At 38.6% G+C, this 26,026-nt stretch overlaps 1 protein-coding gene across 2 annotated transcripts in view; it reads left to right on the top strand.

Annotated features, from left to right (window-relative positions):
- Window positions 1–26,026, top strand: part of LUZP2 (leucine zipper protein 2) — a 527,143-nt gene that overhangs the window by 349,704 nt on the left and 151,413 nt on the right. For both annotated transcript variants that reach the window (XM_008268979.4, XM_051852030.2), the window contains exons 6-7: window positions 19,484–19,546; window positions 25,443–25,505. In XM_008268979.4, the coding sequence (XP_008267201.1) occupies window positions 19,484–19,546; window positions 25,443–25,505 (126 nt within the window). The remainder of the gene's footprint in view (window positions 1–19,483; window positions 19,547–25,442; window positions 25,506–26,026) is intronic.

Here is a 26,026-nt window from a genome sequence, read left to right as displayed (position 1 = left end):
CCAGAAATTCTTTGCCTGTGCCAATATCTTGAAGGATTTCTCCAATGTTCTCTAATAACTTAATGGTGTCAGGACGTAGATTTAGGTCTTTAATCCATGTTGAGTGGATTTTTGTGTAAGGTGTAAGGTAGGGGTCTTGCTTCATGCTTCTGCACGTGGAAATCCAGTTTTCCCAGCACCATTTATTGAATAGACTGTCCTTGCTCCAGGAATTAGTTTTAGATCCTTGATCAAATATAAGTTGGCTGTAGATGTTTGGATTGATTTCTGGTGTTTCAATTCTGTTCCATTGGTCTATCCATCTGTTTCTGTACCAGTACTATGCTGTTTTGATTACAACTGCCCTGTAGTATGTCCTGAAATCTGGTATTGTGATGCCTCCGGCTTTGTTTTTGTTGTACAAGATTGCTTTAGCTATTCGAGGTCTCTTGTGCCTCCATATGAATTTCAGCATCCTTTTTTCTAGATCTGCGAAGAATGTCTTTGGTATCTTGATTGGGATTGCATTGAATCTATAAATTGCTTTTGGGAGAATGGACATTTTGATGATGTTGATTCTTCCAGTCCATAAGCATGGAAGATTTTTCCATTTCTTGGTATCCTCTTCTATTTCTTTCTTTAAGGTTTTGTAATTCTCATCGTAGAGATCTTTAACGTCCTTGGTTAAGTTTATTCCAAGGTATTTGCTATTGTGAATGGGATTGATCTTAGCAGTTCTTTCTCAGTCATGGCGTTGCTTGTGTATACAAAGGCTGTTGATTTTTGTGCATTGATTTTATATCCTGCCACTTTGCCAAACTCCTCTATGAGTTCCAATAGTCTCTTAGTAGAGTTCTTTGGATCCTCTAAGTACAGAATCATATCGTCTGCAAAGAGGGATAGTTTGACTTCTTCCTTCTTGATTTGTATTCCTTTGATTTCTTTTTCTTGTCTGATGGCTCTGGCTAAAACTTCCAGAACTATGTTAAATAGTAGTGGTGAGAGTATGCATCCCTGCCTGGTGCCAGATTTCAGTGGTAATGCTTCCAACTTTTCCCCATTCAATAGGATGCTGGCTGTGGGTTTTTTTATAAATTGCTTTGATTATATTGAGGAATGTTCCTTCTATACCCAATTTGCTTTTAGTTTTCATCATGAAAGGGTGTTGAATTTTATCAAATGCTTTCTCTGCATCAATTGAGATAATCATATGGTTTTTCTTTTGCAGTCTGTTAATGTGGTGAATCACATTGATTGATTTGCGAATGTTGAACCATCCCTGCATACCAGAGATGAATCCCACTTGGTCTGGGTGGATGATTTTCCTGATGTGTTGTTGTACTCTATTGGCCAGAATTTTATTGAGGATTTTTGCGTCTATGTTCATCAGGGATTTTGGTCTGTAATTTTCTTTCAGTGCTGCATCTTTCTCTGGCTTAGGGATTAAGGTGATGCTGGCTTCATAGAAAGAATTTGGGAGGATTCCCTCTTTTTCGATTGTTCTGAATAATTTGCGAAGAAATGGGATTAGTTCTTCTTTAAATGTCTGGTAGAATTCAGCAGTGAATCCATCTGGTCCTGGGCTTTTCTTTGTTGGGAAGGCCTTTATTACTGTTTCAATTTCTGTTTCAGTTATGGGTCTGTTTAGGTTTTCTATGTCTTCATGGTTCAATTTTGGTAGATTGCATGTGTCCAGGAATCTATCCATTTCTGATAGGTTTTCCTGTTTGCTGGCATACAGGTCCTTGTAGTAATTTCTGATGATTCATTTTACTTCTGTGGTGTCTGTTGTTACGTTTCCTTTTTCATCTCTGATTTTATTGATTTGGGTCTTTTCTCTTCTTTTTTTAGTTAGTTGGGCCAATGGGGTGTCAATTTTGTTTATTTTTTCAAAAAACCAGCTTCTCGCTTGGCTGATTTTGTGTAATGTTTTTTTGGATTCCATCCTGTTAATTTCTTCTCTGGTTTTAATTATTTCTCTTCTCCTACTAGATTTGGGTTTGGTTTGCTGCAGTTTTTCTAGGTCCTTGAGGTGCGCTGAAAGCTTATTTATTTGGTACCTTTCCAATTTCTTGATATAGGCACCTATTGCTATAAATTTGCCTCTCAATACTGCTTTTGCTGTATCCCATAAGTTTTGATATGTTGTGTTGTTGTCTTCATTTACTTCCAGAAAGTTTTTGATTTCTCTTTTGATTTCTTGAATGACCCAGTGTTCATTCAGGAGCATGTTGTTCAGTCTCCATGTGTTTGCATACTTTCTGGGGTTTCCTGAGTTTCTAATTTCCAGCTTCATTCCGCTGTGGTCTGAGAAGCTGCATGGTATGATACTAATTCTTTTAAATTTGCTGAGACTTGCTTTATGGCCTAGTATGTGATCAATCCTAGAGAAGGTTCCATGCACTGCTGAGAAGAATGTGAAGTCTGTAGATGTAGGGTTGAAAGTTCTATAGATATCTGTTAGATCCATTTGGGCAATAGTGTCAATTAAATCTGCTGTTTCCTTGTTGATCTTCTGTCCAGATGATCTGTCTATTTCTGAGAGTGGAGTATTGAAGTCCCCCAGTACTATTGTATTGGAATCTAAATCTCCCTTTAAGTCCCTTAACATATCTTTTAAATAGACCGGTGCCCTGTAATTAGGTGCATATACATTTATAATAGTTACATCTTCCTCTTGAATTGAACCCTTAATCATTATATAGTGTCCCTCTTTGTCTCTCTTAACAGTTTTTGTATTAAAGTTTATTTTGTCTGATATTAATATGGCTACACCTGCTTTTTTTTGGTTTCTGTTGGCATGGAATATCTTTTTCCAACCTTTCACTTTCAGTCTGCATGCCTCTTTGTTAGAGAGATGTGTTTCTTGTAGGCAACAAATAGTTGGGTTGTGTTCTGTGAATCAGTCAGCCAAACGGTGTCTTTTAACTGAAGAATTCAGACCATTAATGTTCAATGTGACTATTGATACGTAGTGACTTTGCCCTGCCATTTTCCCGGAAATATTTTCTAGTATATGCTTTGAGCTTCCCATGCTCTTTTACTGGTAGGTGTTCTTCCTTTCCCTTCTTTCATATTGATGGCCGTGTTTCTGTGTTTCTGAGTGTAGCACATCTTTAAGTATCTTTTGCAGGGCCGGACGAGTGGCCACAAAGTCTTTCAATTTCTGTTTGCTATGAAAGGTCTTTATTTCACCTTCATTCACAAATGAGAGCTTGGCAGGATATAATATTCTGGGCTGGCAATTTTTCTCTCTTAGCACCTGTGCTATGTCTCGCCATTCCCTCCTAGCCTGTAGTGTTTCTGATGAGAAGTCTGCTGTGAGTCTGATTGGAGATCCTCTGAGAGTAATCTGACATTTCTCTCTTGCACATTTTAGGATCTTTTCTTTATGTTTCACTGTGGTAAGTTTAATTACCACGTGTCGTGGTGAGGATCTCTTTTGGTCATGTTTATTGGGGGTTCTATGAGCTTCCTGTACTAGGATATCTCTGTCCTTCTCCAAACATGGAAAGTTCTCTGCTAGTATCTCACTAAAAAGGCCTTCCAATCCTTTCTCTCTCTCCATGCCTTCAGGAACTCCTAGAACTCGAATGTTGGTTTTTTTAATAGTATCCTGTAGATTCCCAACAATATTTTGTAGATTTCTAATTTCCTCTTCTTTTCTTTGGTTTGACTGTATGTTTTCCTGTTCTCTATCTTCTAAGTCCGATATTCTCTCTTCTGCTTCACCCATTCTGTTTTTAAGGCTTTCTAATGTGTTTGTCATTTGATCTATTGAGCTCTTCATTTCATTTTGATTTCTCTTCACTATAACACTTTCCTGTTCTACTAGTTTCTGAGTTTCATTTTGACTCTTCCTTAAAATTTCATTTTCACGAGAGAGATTTTCAATCTTGTCCATTAAGGATTTCTGTAGTTCAAGGTTTTGCTTTTGAAAACTTCTAAATGTTCTTATCATAAATTTTTTGAAATCTGTATCTTGCATTTCTTCTATCTCATCATCTTCATACTCTTGGCTTGGGGTGTTTTGCTTATTTGGAGGCATCATAGTGTCATCGTTGATCTTGCTCCCTCTATTTCTGTGTTTGTTACTCGGCATAGTTAATTCTTCTTGGGTCACTGTGCTTTGTTTTTTTTTTCTTTTTCTTTTTTTTTTTTTTTTTTATACTGTGTCCGTGTTAAGTGGACTGCCTGCTGTTGGAGGAGCCTTGGAGGCTTGAGATGGGTGCGGCCTGAGAGCGCTGCCTGGTTCTTCCTGGTTAAGGGTGTGCAAAGGTGACACCCTCAGGTTATGCGTGGTAAATCTATCTCTTTTTATTTATTTATTTATTTTATTTATTCAGGGGGTAAGTAACACCGCAGGGCAAGGCTGTGCAGAATTGATGGTATTTGGCTTCCAGTCTTTGGCTCCTCTGGACTCCCACTGGGTTGCCTAGGCTACTGAATTGTAGTGACTCAGTTCCTTAGCTCTCCCCCATTGATATGTAAATCCAGAGAGGAGGCCTGCTCTTTGTCTCTTGGGAATTCTTCAAGCCTTGCAGCCTTGTAACCTTTGCAAGGTTAGGGGGAAGAGAAACCCCGAAGCTTTTTTTTTTCCTCCTTTCCGGTAGTGAGTTTGCTGCACTTTCCGGCCCCCCTCTAGATTCTGACCCCCGTTTCCCCACCAATGTCTCGGGTTATTGAGCTCACCTCCCCTTCCAGCGCCGATGTGTGGACTTGGAGCCCTGAGCGTCCCAAGTCTCCCTGCTGTTGTCTGTGTGGCATGCACTCCCCTTTGAGCACTGGCGCACAGACCCTGGGGCTTCCGCGGCTCGGTCCTGCGACTTGGCTTCCGCGCTGTGGGCGACCTTGTTCTGCCAGTAGGTCCTCCGATTCACGGCTACTCCATCCAGAAGGGTTTCCCCTGCAATATTTTCCTGGTTCTTTTTTCTGCGGCTACCGTAACTCCCCTTTTATTAAACTAAATTTTCCCGGACTATCGGTGCGCGCCCTCACTATTCCGCCATCTTGGCTCCGCCCCCTCTCCAAAACAATTTGATATGTGCATCCATCCACTTAACTAAAAACTTTATTATTTTTGATAGCTATACAATTTATATTGTTCACTCTGTGTTTCATTGTTTGTTTATATGTCTGTAGACCTCTTAACTCAGAATGCTAGCTCCTTGAAAGCAGATAACTGACATTCATGGCTGCATTCTTAACATTTAATACTGAGCTTTGCACATAAGGTCAGTGAATATGTGAATGAATAGAATATACATGAATTAATGGATCATTTTATTTGAAAAGCCTCTAGATATTTGTGTCACAGATAACCTTGCAAACTATACAGTTGGAATCTATCAAAGTAAGGTAGATCACAGAAAACTGTCAGAAGCAACCAAAGGTCTTAAAATTAAAATAGTTAATAAAAATGCACAAGGAAAGAGGGAAGGAGAATATAAAAACAGGGGTAATTTTTAAGTAAAATCAGGTTATTGGGATTAATATTGAGGACTAATCTGACTTCAGAAGAGTATCACTACAGGTAAGAGTAAAGTCTGATGGAGAGAGTGCCAAATTTTCTATTCATTGAAAGTCTATTTTGTATTGTTAATTATTTTATTTTTATTTTATCTGAAAAGTAGATAAAGAGGAGAGAGAAGGGTATGGAGGAAGGGAGGGCCTTGCTATAGCTCTGCAAGAATGAGAGAGTGGGAAATTCTAAATTCTGTTAGAGTGGAGGTAGAGTTGTCTCTTATAGTTGGACTATTTGGTCACTGGATTCCTGGTAAGCCAGGCTGGGTCCTGGAGGGGCCAAAAGTAGTGTATAAGTTGGCAGCTGAGCCAGAGCCTGAGAGAGTCCTCAGGGCTTAATATGGCACCTCAGATAAGATGGCACCATTTCACTAACATTTCCCTTTTTATTTTTTATAAGGCAAGTGTTATATCAGATTGCATTGGCCCCAAAAGCCCAGGAAGGGTGCAAGAACAATGATCTATCTTCCAGAGCTACTTCTTCCTGACCTGGGAAGACAGGTCACTCTCCACTAGTGGGGTGACATCTCAAGTCTTGATCTCCTGAGTGGAGAGACAAGTATATCCCTGTAGTAGTATTTTGTGAACTGCCTGGTTGGTGAAGGCTTTGGTTTGTTGCATCATCACCTCCTGTAAACACTTAGACAGACAAGGTAGTATAAAAGCCAGGTGAGAATAGTAGCCAATGGTCCTAGGAGTGCTATTAACCAAGTGGTGAAGGGACTCCATAGGGAGGAAGGGAGAAGAGACTCTCTGGACCCTAAGGAAGACTGTTTAATAGATGTGGCAATTTATTGGAGCTTTTTAAAAATTTTGCTCTACCTGGCCAGATTGATTAACATAATATTGTCCTCCCAGAAAAATACAAATATCCCCCTTTTCAGCTGTTATAGGGCCAGAGCTTGTCTATTTTGTAACTGCAAGTAAGGTGAGCAGAATTTGGGGTCCCAGAGTAGTGTCTGCCTAAGTTTTAATGGACCTGTTGATCTCCTCTTGTAGTTGTTGGAGTTGTTATTGGAAACTGTTAATAGACATACCATTGTGGCCTAGAGAAGTTCCCGAGACCACCACCAAAGAGAGAGAAGCTGCAAAGCTGAATCCAATCAAGACTAGAAGAAAGAGCACTCAGCTATTGCGGGTAGAGGGATTAGTCTGTAAAAGGAACTCTGAGTAGTCATATAATGTTAGATGGAGGGAAAGGATCACCAATACACATAGACCAGGTGTAGAATTGTTGATACATGTGTATAGGGTATAATTACAAAGAAATGAAGTTCCAGGTGGGCTAGAGAAGGAAGCTGTGGAAGTGATAGTCATATTGATGACACAGGAAATGTTATGTGACAAAAGCTCATTAGGTTGTTCTGTTATGGTGGTAATCCAACACGTTGCATCTTTTCTCCAGAATGCAGAAGAAGATGACCGACAACTCTCTGAGTACTGGGAGTGCAGGAGTTTGTAGAAGCAGGAACATTAGTGAGCAGAGTAGCCACAATGGGAGGTTCCCATAGGGGAGTGTATATAAAGCATCGTTCTTGGTAAAGGGCAGAGGGTAAAGTAGAATTTGGTAATTGATAAAGTAGGGTGAGAGACAGATTTATGAGCTATAGTCCCATTAAGGGAGGTTTGGCTAGGTAAATTAGCTGAGATAATTGTTTAGAGAACTCTTTTACTGTGTTAACCACCAAATCCCTGAGAGCTGTTGGGAGTTGAGTGTATGTCTTGATAATTTTTATGATTCCATGGAGATCTCGCATATCAGATGCCATAAACAATGTGACAGATCCCTCAACCCCATCTTGCCAGGCCTGAAAGTAGGGGTCAGTTACAGTGATAGCTAAAAGGGGTTGGGCTTGGTGATCTACATCTACTCTTTGGCCTCAAAGTTATATTGAGATTTCCTTGGGATAGGAGCTTATAGAATTGTTTTCCAGGGAGGCTATATCCATGGTCAGTATAGTAGTACTTACAGGACCATGATGTGCACCCTTTCCGGTAAGCATTGTTACATAATACTGGTGAGAGAGGAAAGATCATTTAACAAATGACAATAAAGAAGAAACATCAGGATGAAACAAATGGTGGAGCTAAAATAAGATAGCCTGAGTTGAGGGCTGTTGAGATAGTTGGTCTTGAGGGTGGTTTGTTAGTATGGCAGACGGAGTGGAGGATCAGCTGGAAGAAGAGGAAGACAGTGCCTCCTGATGGCTGCTTGGTCTGCCCTCTTATTATCAGCTGTGATGACAGAGTTATCAGTCTGATGAGCTTTACAGTGGACAAGTCCAATTCATATTGGAAGACAGGCTGCCTCTAGGAGAGGGGTTATGAAAGTAGCATTGGAGATGGCTATCCCCTTAGTGGTAAGAAGGTCCCTTTCTTTCCAAATTGCCAAATGGGATAGGAGGATAGAGAAGGCATATTTTGACTGTGTATAGAAAGTGATAGTTTTATTTTTTGGCAGCATAAAGGCACAGGTTGGAGCATAGAATTCAGTCTGTTGATTAATAGTATTGAAAGGGAGTAGTCCGTCCTCAAATGTATTAGTGATCAATAACACAGTAGCTGTAAACAGGTTACCCAACCGTTGACTGTGGGATCTAATGTTTTTGAGAGAGAGGCTACAGGAGCAAAAAAAAAAAAAAAAAAAAAAAAAAAAAAAAAAAAAAAAACAAACAACTAACTTGATGGCCAAGAACCACCCAAGGATTTCCTTGGTTTTCAGTGACATAAATAAGAAAGGGCTGTGTGAGATCAGGTAGGTGTAAGGCAGGGGCTTGTAGAATAGCATGTTGGAACTTAAGATATTTGGAGGTGACTGGGGATTATGAGGGGCTCCTGGAGGGATCTCTTTGCAGCTTCATAGAGTGGTTGGACTAGAAGGGAGAAGTTTGGAATTAATCCATGGATGTAGGAATCCTACCAGGCCTAGAAAGGAAAGGATTTCTTCATTGGTAGAAGGTTGGTGGGAGGTTAGCTATGAGGTGCTTTCTGTCTATTGCAATAGAGTAGGAGTGAGATATACACCAAAATATGTTACTGTGCCTTGGTGAAGGATACTTGATAATCTTTGGCTTCTAGAAAGTTGAGGAGAGTAGCAGTCTGTCCTTGGCTATCTATTTTTTAGGGGCTACAAAGGAGAGGTCACCGACATACTGGAGAAGAAAGGGGGGGGTACCTAGATCACTAGCCAAGGCATGACCAAACAAGGTAGGGCTATCCTGGAACTCCTGGAGGAGTATATCCAGGTCAGTTGAGTGGAGATTTGGTGTCAGCATCAGTCCAGGTGAAAGTGAACATGTCTTGAGAGTTAGAATGTAGAGGAATTGTAAAAAATGCATCCTTTAAATCCAGGATGGAGAAGTGAGAGGAAAAATCTGGGATAGAGAAAAGAAAGGTGTATGGATTGGGGGCCACTGGGCGTATGGGTGATACTGCCACATTAATAAGGTGGATGCCTTGTACCAAGATGGGATGGCCCATTAGGCTTTTTAACCACCAAAATTACAGTGTTATAGTGAGGAGTTAGTATTCTGTATCAGGCCCTGGTAGAGGATTTTGAAAATTATAGGCTACAGATCTCAAAGTCTGGAAAGGGGTAAGAGGTATTTTGGCTGGGAAGTACATGTAGAGCCATCTTGTAATTTTATCTGGATGGTGGGATGGTGGGCTGCTACTGTAGGGTGACTGGTGTCCCATACCCATGGGTTGACAGTGGACAGGGACCCTGAGGTTTTCTGGGTGGCTGGGGCTGGGTCATCTTGAAAAAGAAGTAATAAAAAGGGAATAGAAGGCATTCTGGAGGATGGGGCCAATGGCTGGAGAGTGAAAACCACCTGAGCACAAAATTACTAAAGGATATCTCCTACCAGGAGGTGAGTAGGATGTTGAGATATAATGAGAAAAGAGTGGGGTAAGGGCATTGTATTAATTATGCAGGGCAGGTCGGGGGTCTGTACGGGTCTGTAAGGTTTTCCCTCCACCCAGACTGTGGAGGTTGGGGCAGCAATACTGGGTAAGGACTGAGGAGGTTGCCCCTGGGTCAATAAGAAAATAAATTGGCTTACCTGCTACCATCAAAGTTACTCTGGGCTCCCACAGAGTGATGGCTGTAATCAGTGGCAGGAGTCTGGGCTCCTTCAGTGCTCAGTAGCCAGCACTAGACAGTCAACCTGTGGCATAGATAGGGTGGATGGCCTACTGACTCAACAGTCAAGAGGACGGTCCACTGCCCAGTGGCCTTTTTGGTGAAATCTAGGACAAGGAACAAGATGGGTCTCCAGGTTTGGGGCATAGTTTGGCCCAATGACCCATTTGGCCACATTTAAAGCATGGACCTGGAGAACTCCTGTGGTCAGTGAGACGTCCATAGTTAGTGGGGTTATTGGAGGCAGCAGGTTGCCGAAAAGCCTTGGCCAACATTTGGAATTTTTCCTTTAGGGCTCTTTCATCCCTCCCGTTATATGCTCTAGAATTTCTGCCTGGAGTCAAGCTGTTTTAATTTTGCCTTGTTGTCTCAAAAACTCTGGACAAAGAAATGACTCATGATAAGGCTTCAGCCATCAGGAGACTCTGGATCTAAGTTGCTATACTGGAAGAGAGTTTGCCTAAGGTGCTGTGAAAAGGCAGAAGGTTCTTCTTTTTTATCTTGAATAACTTCTCCCAGTTTATCATAATTTACAGCTTTTCTGGTGGATTTTTTTTTTGAGGCTAGGTAATAAGCAGGTAATAAGATGATTTCTCCCCTTTACGTCATTGGGAGAGTTGTGATTCCAGTTGGGTCCTGTTTGGGGGCTGCATTTACTCCTATGACATGGGCAGGGTCAGACTGATGGGTCTCACCAGCCTGGAGATGGGCCTATTCTCAAACTCACCTTTACTCCTCTGGAAGGAAGGTATTGGAGAGGGTCACAAAGACATCACGAAAAGTCAGATCATAGGATTGGGTCAAATATTGAAATTCTTTAATGTACAAAATTGGGTTAGAGAAGAAGGAACTTGGTTTCTGTTTGATTTGTGAGAGATCAGCAAGTGAGAAAGGAACGTGGACATTGACTATGTCCTCTGCCCCCACCACTTGCCATAGAAGTAACATGGAGGCAGGCTCCTTGGCTGCTGTTCAGGATGGAGTGACTTGGGAACTGGGCACAGGAGGTACAATGAGAGCTGGAATAGAAGCAGACACCACTTCCTGGAATTCCTGTGTGTGAGGGAGAAGGGCTGTCAAAATATGGAGAACTTGAGCAGCCAGTGGGCTTTGAGATTGTGGAGTGGGAGGTGACAGGTGACAGCGCCAGGGCCTGAGCAGGAAGTGGCTGAGTCAGTGCCTGTTGGTTGGAGCAGTAAGGGAGAGGCTTGTCTGCAGGATCAAAGGTAGAAGAAAGGGGTTTCAGCTCAGGCTCTGGACCTTTGGTGGGAGCCTTGGAGGCCACAAGGACCTGAACTGGAGAACACAAAGTGCAGAGAGAAGGTTTAGAACAAAAATAAGAGAAAGGTTGAACACAGGGGAATTCCTCCCACTTTCTTGAACACTCACACAAGTGGTAAAGATCCTTAATAATGTAGGGTCAAACGTGCCATTAAGAGGGAATTTGGACTGGTTGTTGAGATCATATCAGGCCACACCTGATTACAAAGAAAGATGAGGTGATGGTGTTTGAGATCCGGAGCTATTTTGAGAGGAACAAGATTATTTAGGAGACAACTGAGGGAAGAGTTGGAACATGGGATGAGGAAGCTCCCATAACGACACGTGGGGTCGTACTGGCAGATATCAGGCATCCCCGAGATTACAGTTGTCTAATGGGGAGTGTGCGGGAGTAGAGCGTGGGGGTTGTCACCAGTACCCACTGAACTCCAAGGCGTAGAGCCTGTGGAAGGGAAGCGGGGAGGGGTGGTTGTCACCCATGCCCACTGTTGCCCAAGTCATGCAGCCCAAGGAGAGGTGTAAAGCCAATGAAGGTTGTGGTGCCTGGGACCAGGATTTCCCAACAAAGGAGAGCAGAACCACAACCCAAGGCAGCATTCACAGTGGAAGGATTCCTCATTCCCTGCCTTACCTCAGGATTTTGGGTGGTGGGTGTGTGGATGGAAATCACAGAGCATTTGGTGGCAAAGAAGGAGGTCTGGTGGTGAGTTTTGTGGTTGGCAGGGATCCAGTATCCCAAAGCAGCTTAGACCCCCAAGGAGAGAGCAAGGTCGAGGGAACAACCTGGACCTGAGTCATGGAACAAATGAAAGCCCAACACAAAGCACACCAAACACCAAACAGAGTAAGGGAAAGGGCTTATTGACAGAGGAAACTCGACAGGCTGAAGAGAGTCAAAAAGAGGGCTATGTCAAAAGGCAGGCCTTGCTATAGCTTTGCAGGGATGAGGGTGTGGGAATAACTTGGTTAAAAGAATTTTGAAATCTGTGAATATGAGTGGGCTTCAAAACTTTCTGGGAAATGCATACCATAAAGTAACTATGTGTAGATTTCAAAAGCTTTTTGCATCAAAATGAACTTATATTTTAGTTCCATTGTGTTACATTTTGAAGCAACCTTGTGTATACCATGCACATTGCATGCTGGTATGTCTAAGGGGCAGGCATGTGGAGTGCAGGATGATTTGGTTACTCACAGCTCTTTTCAGAGAGCCTAGATTTCAGTTCTGACTCCATTCCTAATTCCATTTCTTGATAATGCATACCCTGGGAGGCAGCAGGTGATGGCTTAAGTTTTTGGGTCCATGCCTCCCATGTAGGAAACCTGGATTGTATCCCTGGCCCCTAGTTTTGGCTTGGCCCAGTCATGGATGGTGTGGGCATTTCAAGAGTGAAACAACTGATAGGTGATCTCTGTCTCTGCATTTTCAAAACATAAAACTTTTTTATAAAGCAAGTATGTCTAAAATCAGAAAAATTAGCCATGATGAAAATATAATGCCAGAGAAAGAGAGGGGAGCATTTTGTAATGAGAAAATAGTGACTACTCACACAGACAAAGTGGTTTTACAATTGGTAAGGATCAAAGGGGTGGCTTTGTGTCTTACTGATAAAAGGTACATCCTGGAACGCCAACATCTTATAAAGGCACCAGTTTGAGTTCCCAGTTGCCTACTTCAGATCCAGCATCCTGCTAATGCTCCTAGAAAAGAAACAGAAGATGGCCCAAGTGCTTTGGCCCCTGCACCCATGTGGGAGATCCAGGAAAAGCTCCTGGCTCCTGGCTTTGGCCTGGAACAACCCTGGTTATTGAGGACATTTGGGGAGTCAATCAACAGATAGACAATCTTTCTCTGTCTCTTCCTTTCTCTTTGTGCCTCTGACTACCAAATAAATTAACAAATACCTTTAAAAATTTTGTAAGCAGTCAGAAGGAGCTTCAAAATATATGAAATGACAAATGCCAGAACTGTAAGAATAGACTGACTAGTCTACCATCATTTTTTTTGTAATGTTTTAATGTTCTCCTCTAGCTAAGAGACTGAACAAAGAGAAAAATCAGTAAAGTTATAAGAGACAAATGTAGGATAATTTTAAAGCTCCTTATTTTTCAGTACTGAAGCTGGAAGTCTCTTTCATCCTAAGTAAGTATAATACTATTTTAAAATCAATTTCACTCTCGATGCCAATGACAGCTGTTTCTATTGACTGATTCCTCCTCCCCTTGTTTTATGGATTTTATTTCCTGCTTTTTCTCATATCTAATAATTGTGAATGAGTGCTGAATTTTCAATATCTCATTTGGTGCGCCTGTTTTTTTTTTTTTTCCTTCTAGGAATGTTAAGTTTTATTCCAATAGTTAATAGACATTCATTCTTGATTCTTTTAAATCTGGTGTTTTAAACTTTGTAAAGTTGTTCTATATGTCTTTATAGTAGGAATACTTTAGCCCTATATTTACATTAGTCTTTTCTGGGAACTACTGAATACCTTAGTTGTTTAAATGTTTCTAATATGAGTGACTAGAAATTGAATGTCTATGTGAGCTGTAGTGATTTTTCAGCTTGTATTTCCTTTGTGTGGTCCTTTATTTGGCCTTGTGACGTGCCATTTTATGCATATGCAGATTTCCCTTCAGCTAAAGAAACAAAGGCTCTCTCTGAAAATCTTCCGTGGCTCTTTTTCTACATTACTTCCAACCCTCTGGTATCTTGTCAAATTCCTCCTGACCAGTTTCCCCTAAGAATGGACTCCTTTTTAACTGATCAAAACTTCTGTGTCCTGTGTGTGTTTTACATACGTATTACAGTACAGAAATTGCTTACATAGAAAATCAGAGTGGCTGCTGGGATTATTTACCTTTTCTCTCTCTGGATCCCTGGTCTAACAGTAGTTATTATGTAAGACATGAAACACTTGTTGTATATATTTTGTCCTGATGTCTAGCTGTTAATGCAAAGAAGGTTAATATGGCTCCTAATGTTACAAAATAGCCGAAGGAGTTATTTACTCAATTAGTTTCTCTTAGATATTTTACTGTACAAAGCAGTCTCTTCAAATCAGTGGTGCTCCAGTAATTGATGTTGTATTAAAAACAAAATGCAAACTTTGACCTTTATCTCACTTTGTACCAAAATGCAAAAGAGGTAACTTGGAGATGTTCATGTGCAAAAGTAAAATATTTAAAAACAATACTCATAATATTTTGAGGTAGGCAAAAATTGCTTAACTGAGCAAAAAAAAAAAATATTGCTAACAGAGGTTCCTTGATTAAAATTTCTGGGTCACTTCCAGTGAAGGCTGTTCCTTGGGCCTAGTGTTTGAACAAAGCTCAATTGCAGCAAAAATTATACTAAATTATAATGTGTGGGAAAATGTCTTACTCACTGCTATCTGAATCTGATCCAATTCTTTATCTCCCACACTTCCTAGCTAGCCCTCAGGAGTAATCATTGTTTTGTTTGTTGGTCTTTTACTGTGAAAAATACTGGGTGTATTTTCTTTTTTCTTCTTTGTTTTAATTAAGGTATGCAAGTTTTATGTATACAGATTAGAAACACAGTGATAATACTGCCCTATCCTCCATATCGCCCATGGTCCCACTCTTCCTCCTCCTTCCTCTTAATCCCTCACTTAATTTTTACAAAAATCTACATTCAGTCTACTTTATACTCACAAGATTAACCCTACACTAAGTAAAGTGTTCAACAAATAGTAAGAAGAAATAAAATACTGTTCCTCAACAGTAGAGACAAGGGTTGCAACGGATTCTCAAATCTCAAAATGTCCATTTCACTCCTATATTACATGTTTGGTGCTCTACTAGATAGAATAGATCAGGGAAAACATATGGTGTTTGTCTTTTTGGACTGGCTTATTTCACTAAGTATAATGGTTTCCAGTTGTGTTCATTTTATAGCAAAAGACAGGATTTCATTCTATTTTTCAGCTGAGTAATTCCATACTGTATTTATACAATAATTCCTTTTTTTAGTCATCATATGATAAACATCTGGAATAATTTCATATCTTAGCTGTTGCGAATTTAGCAAAAATAAACATGGGTATAGATCCCTCTTTCATAGGCTGATTTCATCTCCCTTGGGTAAGTTCCTAGGAGTGGGGTGGCTGAGACATATGGCAGAACTATTTTCAACTTTCTGAGGTATCTCCATACCGTGTTCCACAATGGCTAGACCAGTTTACATTCCTATCAGTGGTGGATTAGGCTACATTTTTTTCCCCATGCTTGCCAACATTTATTGTTTGTTGATTTCTGGATGAGAGTCATTTGCCTGGGATGAGGTTTAACATCACTGTAGTTTTAATTTGCATTTCTATGATGACTAATGACCCTGAGCATTTTTTTTTTTTTCTTTTTGACAGGCAGAGTGGATAGTGAGAGAGACAGAGAGAAAGGTCTTCCTTTGCTGTTGGTTCACCCTCCAATGGCCGCCATGGCTGGCGCACTGCGGCCGGCACACTGTGCTGATCCGAAGGCAGGAGCCAGGTGCTTCTCCTGGTATCCCATGGGGTGCAGGGCACAAACACTTGGGCCATCCTCCACTGCCTTCCCGGGCCACAGCAGAGAGCTGGCCTGAAGAGGGGCAACCGGGACAGAATCCGGCGCCCCAACCGGGACTAGAACCCGGTGTGCCAGTGCCGCTAGGTGGAGAATTAGCCTAGTGAGCCGCGGCGCCAGCTATCCTGAGCATTTTTAATGTGTCTGTTGGCCATTTGAATTTCCTCTTTTGACAAATACCTGTTCAAGTCCTTTGCCAAATCTTCTAACTGGATTGTTTGTTTTGTTGTTGTTGAGTTTCTAGAACTCTTTATAGATTCTGGCTATTAATTGTTTATAAGTTGCATAGTTTGCAAATATTTTCTCTCATTCTGCTTGTTGTCTCTTCACTTTGCTGAGTGTTTCTTCTGCAGTGCAGAAGTTTCTCAGCTTGATGTAATGCGATTTGACTCATTCGGCTAGGATTGAATGTGTTCAAGGGTCTTTTACAAGAAGTCCTTGCCTATGCCAATGTCTTGCAAAGTTCCACAAGTGTTCTTCTCTGATAATTTGATGGTATCAGGTTATAGGTATAGGTACTTGATCCAGTTTGAGTTTCCCTCTTGGGATAGTCATTACTTATTGAATCTGCATTTTGCTTATTGGTCTGTTTTGGCTTTCCATGTATTCATGACTCAAATTTGTTAGATTGTATGTGTCCAGAAATCTATCCATTTCCCCTGGATTTTCCAATTTGTTGGCATATAACTTTTTGAAGTAATTCCTGATCATTATTTTTATTTCTGTGATATCCATTGTTACATTTCCTTTTTCATTTCTGATTTTATTAAGTTTGGGTTTATCTCTTTTTTTTTTTTTTTTTTTCTGCATGAACTTTACAAAGAATCTATGTAGTCCTCGTGTTAGCACAGATCCTGCTAAAATGACCCACTCCAGGCAATCGGATAGCTCTGAACATGTCACCACATAGTGATTGCCAAGAGACCATGCAGTCACAGAATTCCAGTCTCAGCACACAAAGTTCCCACAGTCAAGGGGTGCAGAGGATCCACTCCACCCTGCTAGTCTGTCCCATCCATGGGGAGGCAAAGGCATTCCCAGAGTTCGCTGCCTGTATGTACTATGCTTGGTTGTTTGAGGCCCAGGGCCTGTGATATGTTGAGAGGCTCGGGGCAACTCACAGTCCTACGTGGGTGCCCAGCCCTTGTCAACCCTCCCTCCAGACTGAAAGTCAGTGGGGAATGTGAATTTTTCCCTCTGGTAAAATCCTTGGATCACATCGTGCACAAGATTTGCCATAGCCGTTTCTCTGGACCAAATGGCACCTTCTTTCAGCCATTTGGTGAGCATGCGCACATGCCATGGTTTTGTATAACATTTTCATAAAAATTGTGACTTCAGTGATGACGTGGAATATTCTGTGTGGGCTCATCCTGTGACGCCTGCACCATCTTGGATAGTGGAGTGATGGTGTTCTTCTACAAGAAGCACCAGGGACAGGCTTTGGTGAACATGTCTTCTTTATTAACGACCATGTACACAAAAGGCAGGCAGGGGGCAGAACTAATTCAGGGCAATACTAATTCTATAGGATGAAGCCAATATTGGTGCTGCTATGCTTCTCCAATGAGCTTGAAGGTGGTGTAGGCTACCATAGCTTTCCAGATGGGCCTAGGCCACACTTGAGAGCACTTTACCTGATTGATAGAAGGAGGGAGTTGGGGTAAATGCACCTGGGGCTCCTGCTGCCTACCAACAGCCAGGCTGTGAGGGGGAGGTGGGAGTGTCTCCCAGGAGGCATAGCTTGCCAAGCCCGCTCAGCTTCCTGCATGGGCAAGGTAGGCAGTCTCACAGGATCACCCACAATTCCATACTGCTTTTCACTTCATGAAGGATATATCCCAATCACAGAAAGCTTACTACTCTGAGTAATAAAGGAATGATCTGTTCTGGAGTTCAATCTGAAAAACAGAGATATAAGTCTATTGGTATTATAAAAAATGTCCTGGGCTGCCCTATTTCCTTTTCAGCAAATAATAAAATATGTGGTTTTTGAGGGATTCAAGTTAATATATGTTAATCTTCATCATTCACTTCAGCATTAAAATTTTTTCTTGGGTACTGGAAATCTTAATAAATTAGCTAACAAAGAAAAAAGGAAAAAATTACTTTAGATAGCAATACAAATTTTAGGTAGCATTGACTTCATGCATCAATATTTAAATGTTAATATTATTAATTTATAGTTATTTATTTATTTTTTTTTTTGTTTAATTTTTGACAGGCAGAGTGGACAGTGAGAGAGAGAGACAGAGAGAGAAAGGTCTTCCTTTGCCGTTGGTTCACCCTCCAATGGCCGCCGCTGCAGCCGGCGCACCGCGCTGATCCGATGGCAGGAGCCAGGATCCAGGTGCTTTTCCTGGTCTCCCATGGGGTGCAGGGCCCAAGCACCTGGGCCATCCTCCACTGCACTCCCTGGCCATAGCAGAGAGCTGGCCTGGAAGAGGGGCAACCGGGACAGAATCCGGCGCCCCAACCGGGACTAGAACCCGGTGTGCCGGCGCCGCAAGGTGGAGGATTAGCCTATTGAGCCACGGCGCCGGCTCTATAGTTATTTATTAATTCTAATGAATTTAATCTGATGGGGATAGTTTGTGTTAGAATATAAATCATCATATCATGTGTTCTTTACTCATCTTGTCTCAGATTGAGAACTTTTTTGATAACCCTGTTAACTTAGAACATATTAGCATATATTCCCTTATTATAATACATTTGCCCTTAAATATAGAGACAGCGTATAAAATACTTTTATTTAAACGCTTTTATTGTGCTATGTGTGATGATTACAAATATTTGCAAAAATTCATTAGCTCAATGAATCAAGACAAATTCCTTTTGGTTAAAATGGTTAATGAAACTGGAATTCTAATTGAGCTTTCATAAATGTCAAATGAGGAATAAATAGAAAAAGGATTATTTCAAATTGGAATAACTGTACCCCCTACCTGTAATACAGGAAAATCAAATGGGAAATAATGATGTAGAGAATTATGTGGGAATTGCCAGTGGAGAACTCTCAAATTTGATATATTTATTTGTTTATATTCTCATTCCTTATGCATCAAATACAGTTGGATTTATTCATGGTACTCATCAAACTGGCTTGCTTTAAAGCCATTCAGATGAGATGTATTTCACAGCTTCATTGTTTACTCCTGCAGAGCCAGTATAAACTCTCAGTTCAGTGGGTTTTACGGAGTTATTTGCTATCCTATAGCTTGCCTAACTACATGGAATTGTTATTTCTTGATTATTGGGTAAAATGTCATACAAAACTGGGTGTAATTAAGCAGTTATAATTATACAGCTGTGAGGAGTTAGACTTAGGTAGATAAGAAGTCAGAGTAGTGAACTTTTGTCCTTTAAATTCAGTCAATTATGACAGCTTCAAAGAGTTAACAGAGGTGACTGTACTTACACTCGCAGAAAGAGCACAGTTTTGAGGTTTGGAGGAAGCAATGGATTTTGAACATCAAGAGACCCATTGAGTGTAATATGCAGGCATCCTAAACATAAGACTACTCCATAGCATTCACAGGGAATGCTGAACCTCTAATGAGTACATGGGATATGACAACAGGGAGGATGGGGTACAGCATCTGAGTGAGAATGGCAATAAATGCTTGTAGTTTAAAGGGTTGCTTTCAGAAACTGACATCTATTTGTGATTGGAAATTGAAATTATTTTATTAAATCATTTATGTAAATATAATGAACAGTTAAATGAAAATCCAAGTACAGTTTCATTTTTCTTTAATGCATGGGCTAATGATATTCCTTCAAAATTTTAATTGAATAAAATTAAAATTATTTAACATTAGAGATTGAACTTAGCTTTATACAAATCAATTATATCTTACATCAAGAAGGACAAGTCTGTGAGCTAAACAGAAATATGATGCTGAAATAGTGAAAGACATTCCTTGAATATTTTTTCACTTCTTATCAGTAAAACTTTGTTTCTTTCCTCAGAATAAAAGCTTGAAAAATAAACTATTATCAGGAAACAAGCTGTGTGGCATTCATGCAGAAGAGGTGAGTAAATTTTTTCTTCTAGTTTCAAATGATTACAAACCATATTATCAGATTTTGAAAACCCAGATATCTAGTAATATTTTTCCTTAAAACAAATGCAAACTTAAATAAGGAAATGCAGTACATTTTAAATGCTAATAAGATGATTTTCTGGATTTCTTTAGCTGTATTATCAAGATTCCCCAATTAAAAAATATCTTGAAGCCCACATAATTTTTCTTTTTTTAAATTAAGTTTTTTTTTTAAATAAGTTTTGCAGTGACAGTGATTGCTAGAATAAGAATCCCAAGATGCACCATAAACTTTACAAAACAAATTTTATTTTTTTTTATTTTTTTTTTATTTTTTTATTTTTTGACAGGCAGAATGGACAGTGAGAGAGAGAGACAGAGAGAAAGGTCTTCCTTTGCCGTTGGTTCACCCTCCAATGGCCGCCGCGGCCGGCGCGCTGAGACCGGCGCACCGCGCTGATCCGATGGCAGGAGCCATTGATTCTACCCGTGAAGCAACAAAATTATCTCATGTATTGCTTAGGTAGAATAATAAGTCCTTCTGATTAACACAGATTTAAATAAGATAATAATTTTCTTATAGCAAATATATCTTTTTTATAAACCTGTGTTTAATGTAGAATCATAGTTCATGATATGTGATTTCTGATAATCATAATGCAAAAGTAGTGATAGTGCCATAAGGGGAATACATATGAAAGATAGGAGATGGGAACCAATTGGGTTAGTTGAGTTTTCCAAGCAGACACAAATATGGGTTAGATTTGTAAATTTATTTAAGGAAAAACTTGTGAGAGATATGTTAAAAGTGAGAGAGGCTTTATATCTGAGGCTCACCAAAAAAGGGAGAAGGAAGATTTGGGTACAAAAAGAGTGATTCTCACAAGGTGAACATTTATGTCTTTCCCCATAGTATTCTAGAAGTAAATCAAAAAGCTGCTAACACAGTTCTATTATTCTCTATGTGCACCCACCTTTATTGCTTCTGGTTCCACCATACCTTTTACTGTTATTATCACCTCCCTGTAGGAGGGTAAAGGAATATGACCTGGTGAAGAAAGTCATGGCTTTTTGGGAGTCCAATTAGGAAATAATGCTCCGTATCTTATTGAACCAGATCACAGTCCTAGCCAACTTGAGAAAAGGCTAACAGATGTTGTTAACTTGGTGCTCCTGGGTCCAATACAAGCTTGGGATTTCTTTTATTGAAGAAGATGACAATATTCTTTCATGAACAAGTAAAAGTCACTACATAACATTTAAATTAAACCCCAACATGTATAGCTAAATATATATATATATATAATGTGTACATATGAAATAAATGTAGCAAAATATTAAAATTTGTTAAATTTTGAAACTAAAATAATAAACTTAAAAATGAAAAATCTAATATGTAATATAACTGTATATATATGAAACAATAATATCATTCAAAAAGTACTGGGTATGAAATGAGTAGAACTTTTCAATATATAGAAACTAAAGGCTGATGCTCCATGAGATGAAAGATCAGACAGCATGGTTTGTAGATCTAATCCTGTGTAGTGTTTCATTTCATTTCTTTTTTTATTTGGGTAGAAATCGACTTGGACATGGTTCATATTTGCTAGGTTATAGAAATAGTACAAATATTCTTTGTACAGGTTCTGAATATTGTTTACAAGATGATCGTACTAGGAATGAAGTTTTGCTCCAGTGATATCTGAAGAAGTCATCATGTTCCTAGGGTTCTCACAATGCTCATACAGACAGATGAAAGAAATAAGGCTGCTAGGAGAAAATGTTATGGTTAGGGAAAAAAGTGACTTTAATTTTATACTACAGTCATTTAAAAATCATAAAAAGTGTTCACATATTTCTTTTCATTTCAGCACTTAGGGTAATATGATTATCTCTGAATTCTTATTTATGCATTGCTAAATATTTAATAAATGAGAATTTTATAATGATGAATTATATTGTAATAGGTTCATTATAACTTATCAATTTATCCTATATTATTATTAATTTGTAGGGTAAATTTATAGCTTAACATATGAGGTAATAGGGAAGTCATTTGTTTTTGTCTGTTGCAATAAAATTCAAAGCAATATGTTGGAAAATTTAATTATTTGATTCGGTATCACTACCAAAAAACAAAATAATATTTTTTTTATTATTTAGAAACTAAAAAGGAGCCTGTTTTCTCCAGATCAAGGACTCTAGACTTCAATTTTTTAATTTTTATTTTTTAAAGATTTATTTATTTATTTAAAAGTCTGAGTTACACAGACAGAGGAGGGCACAGAGAGAGAGAGAGGTTTTCCATCACTGGTTCACTCCCCAGATGGCTGTAATGGCCAGAGCTGTGCCGATCTGAAGCCAGGAGCCAGGAGCTTCTTCCCGGCCTCTGACGTGGTGCAGGGGCCCAAGGAGCTGACCCATCTTCTACTGCTTTCCCAGGCCACAACAGAGAGCTGGATCAGAAGTGGAGCTGCCGTGTCTCAAACTTCGCTTCAGCCCAGGGCTTTAACCCACTGGTCCACAGCACCGGCCCTGACCCTGGGCTTTTAGTATCACAGAAGGATAAAATATTAATATCCCATTGACACTTAATGGAATGCCAATGCATCAATTTGCCATGGAAAATACTAGCTAGGAATGCTATCTATCATCACCATCACTTTTATTTCATGAAAGTGATGCTGTTTGAACATGAAATTGTTGGAGAAAAAAAATCTCAGACTAAAAGATAGTCTCCTAAATGAGATAAATAAGGCTAATGAAAATACTCTGTCATGACCACCTTCTTCATCTTGTTCACTCTCATCCTCTTATCATCATCATTTGCAATTTAATTCTACTATAGATGTGAAAATATCATGACTTAAAGGAACCAATATTAAAATTGCATTTAAATATCAATGTAGGAAAAAGAAAATGCCAAAATTCCTAATAGAGTAATATCTCAATTGTTTCATTTGATCATTTTAACTTTTCAAAATGTTGCTAACAAGTTAAACAGGCAACTTGAAAATGATTACCAAATTCATGAATGTTGTGAACAGTCTCTGATGAATGAGTGAATAATGCAATGATTAGTGTTTTAATGATGATTCCAAGTCATGAAGTAAAGTTTAAATTATATTCTGTGAATTTCAGTGTAAATCTATATGGTTAAAATGATTTTTAGCCCTTGAAAAATATAGCATTAACTATGCACAATAGTAGTAGAATCCAGTAAATTATATACACCATATGCAGTAGCAATGTATTCCCTGCTGCTATTCATCAGAATTTGTTGATTGAAAAAAATGAAAAAAGAAAAATAAAAAAAGAAAAGAAAATTTGTTTACCTTAAAGACTATTTATCCTGGCTATAAGTGAGTCCAGGACAGCACATTAAAACAGAAGGAAGAAAAATGCCAAATTGTGCATTTGAAATTGTGAAAAAAATCAACAGAAATTATCCTTTACTGAAATCAGCAGCATAAAATGATATTCCCTTCAACCAGTTATCTTAGAAAATTAATATAATAATACAGAGATGTAGTGTTTAAAATAGCATTATTTTGAGTGACTTGGGAAACTGTGCTGATGGTTGGAGTATTAAAAATAATTCTGAAGTACAAGTATAAATTCAAACTGCTGAGTGCTCAAGTGTGAATTTTCATTCTTAAGAACCATTAACAAACCAATACACACCATGTTGAATTTTTTTACATTCTTAGGAATCATACATTTCACATTCATATTTACTGTTCATAGCAAGGAAAAGAGGATGTCTATGGAAATGAGACAATATTAACTACTGTGTAAGACATTACCCAATTCCTACTGCTCCTTATGCAATCAGTTCAATTTCATATTACGGAACATGTCAAACTCTTGCACTTATGTTTTCTCCTTCCTCTCTCTCCCCTCCTAAATCTCCCTCCTTATTCCTTCCTTCCTTCATCCTTTTCTCTCTCTCTCCATCCCTTCCTCTCCTCCCTTCTTTCTTCATTTTCTCTCCTTCCTCCTTTCCTTTATTTTTCTGTATGCTTCTCTCTATGCCTTTCCCTTCTCTCTCTCATTCTTTTCTTGTTGCTTTCCCATTTCATTTTGGTTGTCTTTTTATTTTCTGTTATTAAATTCCTTAATCAATAGATCATGAAATACAGCAGAATCACAACAGAGATGTCTATTAAAAAAAAGTTTGTCTACAATATGAGCAGCTTGCAATGGTGTACCATTTACTACACTGTCAACTTTCAACTCTAATCAATGATGCATATAGCATCAGGAGGTGATTCAAGAATTATGGCTTCATAATGAATATAACAGGCAACTGAATTCCAATATGCTTGCTTCAGCTAAAGTATACACAGAGAATTATAATAGGATAAGAATCTGGATGGACTTCCTCAAAGAAGACTTTCATATTAACACAGTTTAGTGGGAACAATAGCTACATAGGATTTTGGGTATATTATCTATTACACCCATTTACTTCAAATTGAATACTATTATGATATTACTTACATACAATATAATTCATCTTCTTTTATGTGTAAAATTATTTGATGGATTTGACCAACATATGTATGATACAGAACATTTACTTGACCCAAAATAGACTTTGGGGCTGTTTTGAACTCCAGTCTTCATCCCCAGCCTTGGAGCACATCAACTACTAAACTGATTTTTGTCCCTAATCATTTGCCTTTAATAGACAATCAGATAAACACAATTATGCATATCTTCTAGTAATTCTTTCACCTAATAAAATACTTTTGCAATCCATTCACATTATTACATTGTCAATACTTTATTACCTACCATCAAATTGCTCCAAAGTATTCTCATATTCCTTTTCATGGATGTATGGCAATTTCTTTATCTATTCAACAGCAAATAGACAAGTGAGTTGTTCCTAGAATTTAGTTATGAATAAATATACTGTAAACATTTTAATCTATGGTATAATTTCCCATGGGTATGATTAACCTCATAAGAAACTGCTAAACTATATCTCATATTGTACCATATTACACTTTCACTCAAATATTATTTTTACTATCATTTTTGCTTCATGTGACTATGATAATTTATCTTGTTTCATTTTTTTTTCGGAGTAAAGAATCAGGACCAACAATTTAAGGTGTGCAAATGCAATTAACGTAGGTAGAACCTTGAATATTGAATCCCAACTAAGTTAGAATATTGAAAATCTAACCCATCCCTGAAACTTTGGAATACATGATAATCAACTACTGCTTATCAGGATTCAAATCTTCCCCAAATATCTGAAAGACTTAAGTGGTTTTCTACCTGCCATATCCCTTGTAAATTCTCAAAAATGTAAATTGCATTCGCCTCAGCATCTACGCATTCTAGTAGTTTTCATCAATTTCCTGCCGTGTTGACTTATTGCCTCCCTCTTGGACAAATGGAGAATTTAAACTTTGTTATCATTTTAAATTTACTCACATTTAACCTCAAACACATAATCAAGAATTTAATGAAAATTTAGATGTACATGTCTCTCTATAAATATATATTACATATAACATATATTCTTAAATACATGTATATGTATCCAGCATCTAAAAATAGATTGTTGACAAAAATTCCATATGTTTGGGTGTTGGGTGTGGAGTGTGGGAAAATATAGCAGCTTTCTTTAGATACCAACATTTTAACTACTTGAATTTTTGGCATAGGCTTTTTATTTTATTTTCTTCCTAGGATATCTAGATGTCTGACTCCCAAAGTGAAGATTAAGTTCTGTTTCCTTTCCAAGTTAGTTGGAGTCCGGGCTGCTTGGCTGCAGAATTTTTTCTTGTCATATGAAAAAATGTTAATTTTCAGTTTGAAAATATAAATAAATTAACGTGCTAATCATGTTTCTGCTCTTACAGTCAAAAAAAATCCAAGCTCAACTAAAGGAGCTTCGCTATGGGAAGAAGGATTTATTATTCAAGGTAAGCCTCTTTCTCTCTTGCTATCTAATTTCCTATCCTGACACCTAAACTATGAGACATTATTTATTTCAGAATTTAATTTCTGGATTTTTCAAAAATTAGACTTGTATTTGACAGTTTAAATTACAAATGAAATTAAGGGTAATTTCATTTTTCCCCACTTAATTGATGGAGTTAAATGTAACTATTAGTTCAGGAGTACATCTGTAATTAAAAATAAAGAATAAAACAAACATTTCAAAGCCTTTAAAGGCCTTTTGTAACTCCAATTACTTTAATTCAACATCAAGGAATATTCTCTTTGGAACGTTTACAAACAGTAGAGAATATAGTGAGGAAGTATCCAGAGAAAAAATTTAACTGGTGACCTAGCGTCTTGACTTTCAGAGATCCATCTGTAAAACCCTTTATTGCTAAGAGCATCATATTTAATAATTATTCTATTTTAGCTATTGATGCTTCCCTTTACAAGACAATCTAGTGACTAAGAGAGCATCTACTACAATATAGGATGTGGAAGA

The sequence above is a fragment of the Oryctolagus cuniculus genome, chromosome 1, assembly GCF_964237555.1.
Source record: "Oryctolagus cuniculus chromosome 1, mOryCun1.1, whole genome shotgun sequence".
NCBI classification, from domain to species: domain Eukaryota; kingdom Metazoa; phylum Chordata; class Mammalia; order Lagomorpha; family Leporidae; genus Oryctolagus; species Oryctolagus cuniculus.
Note: the sequence above shows the minus strand (reverse complement) of the source record. Positions and strands in the feature narration are given on the sequence as shown.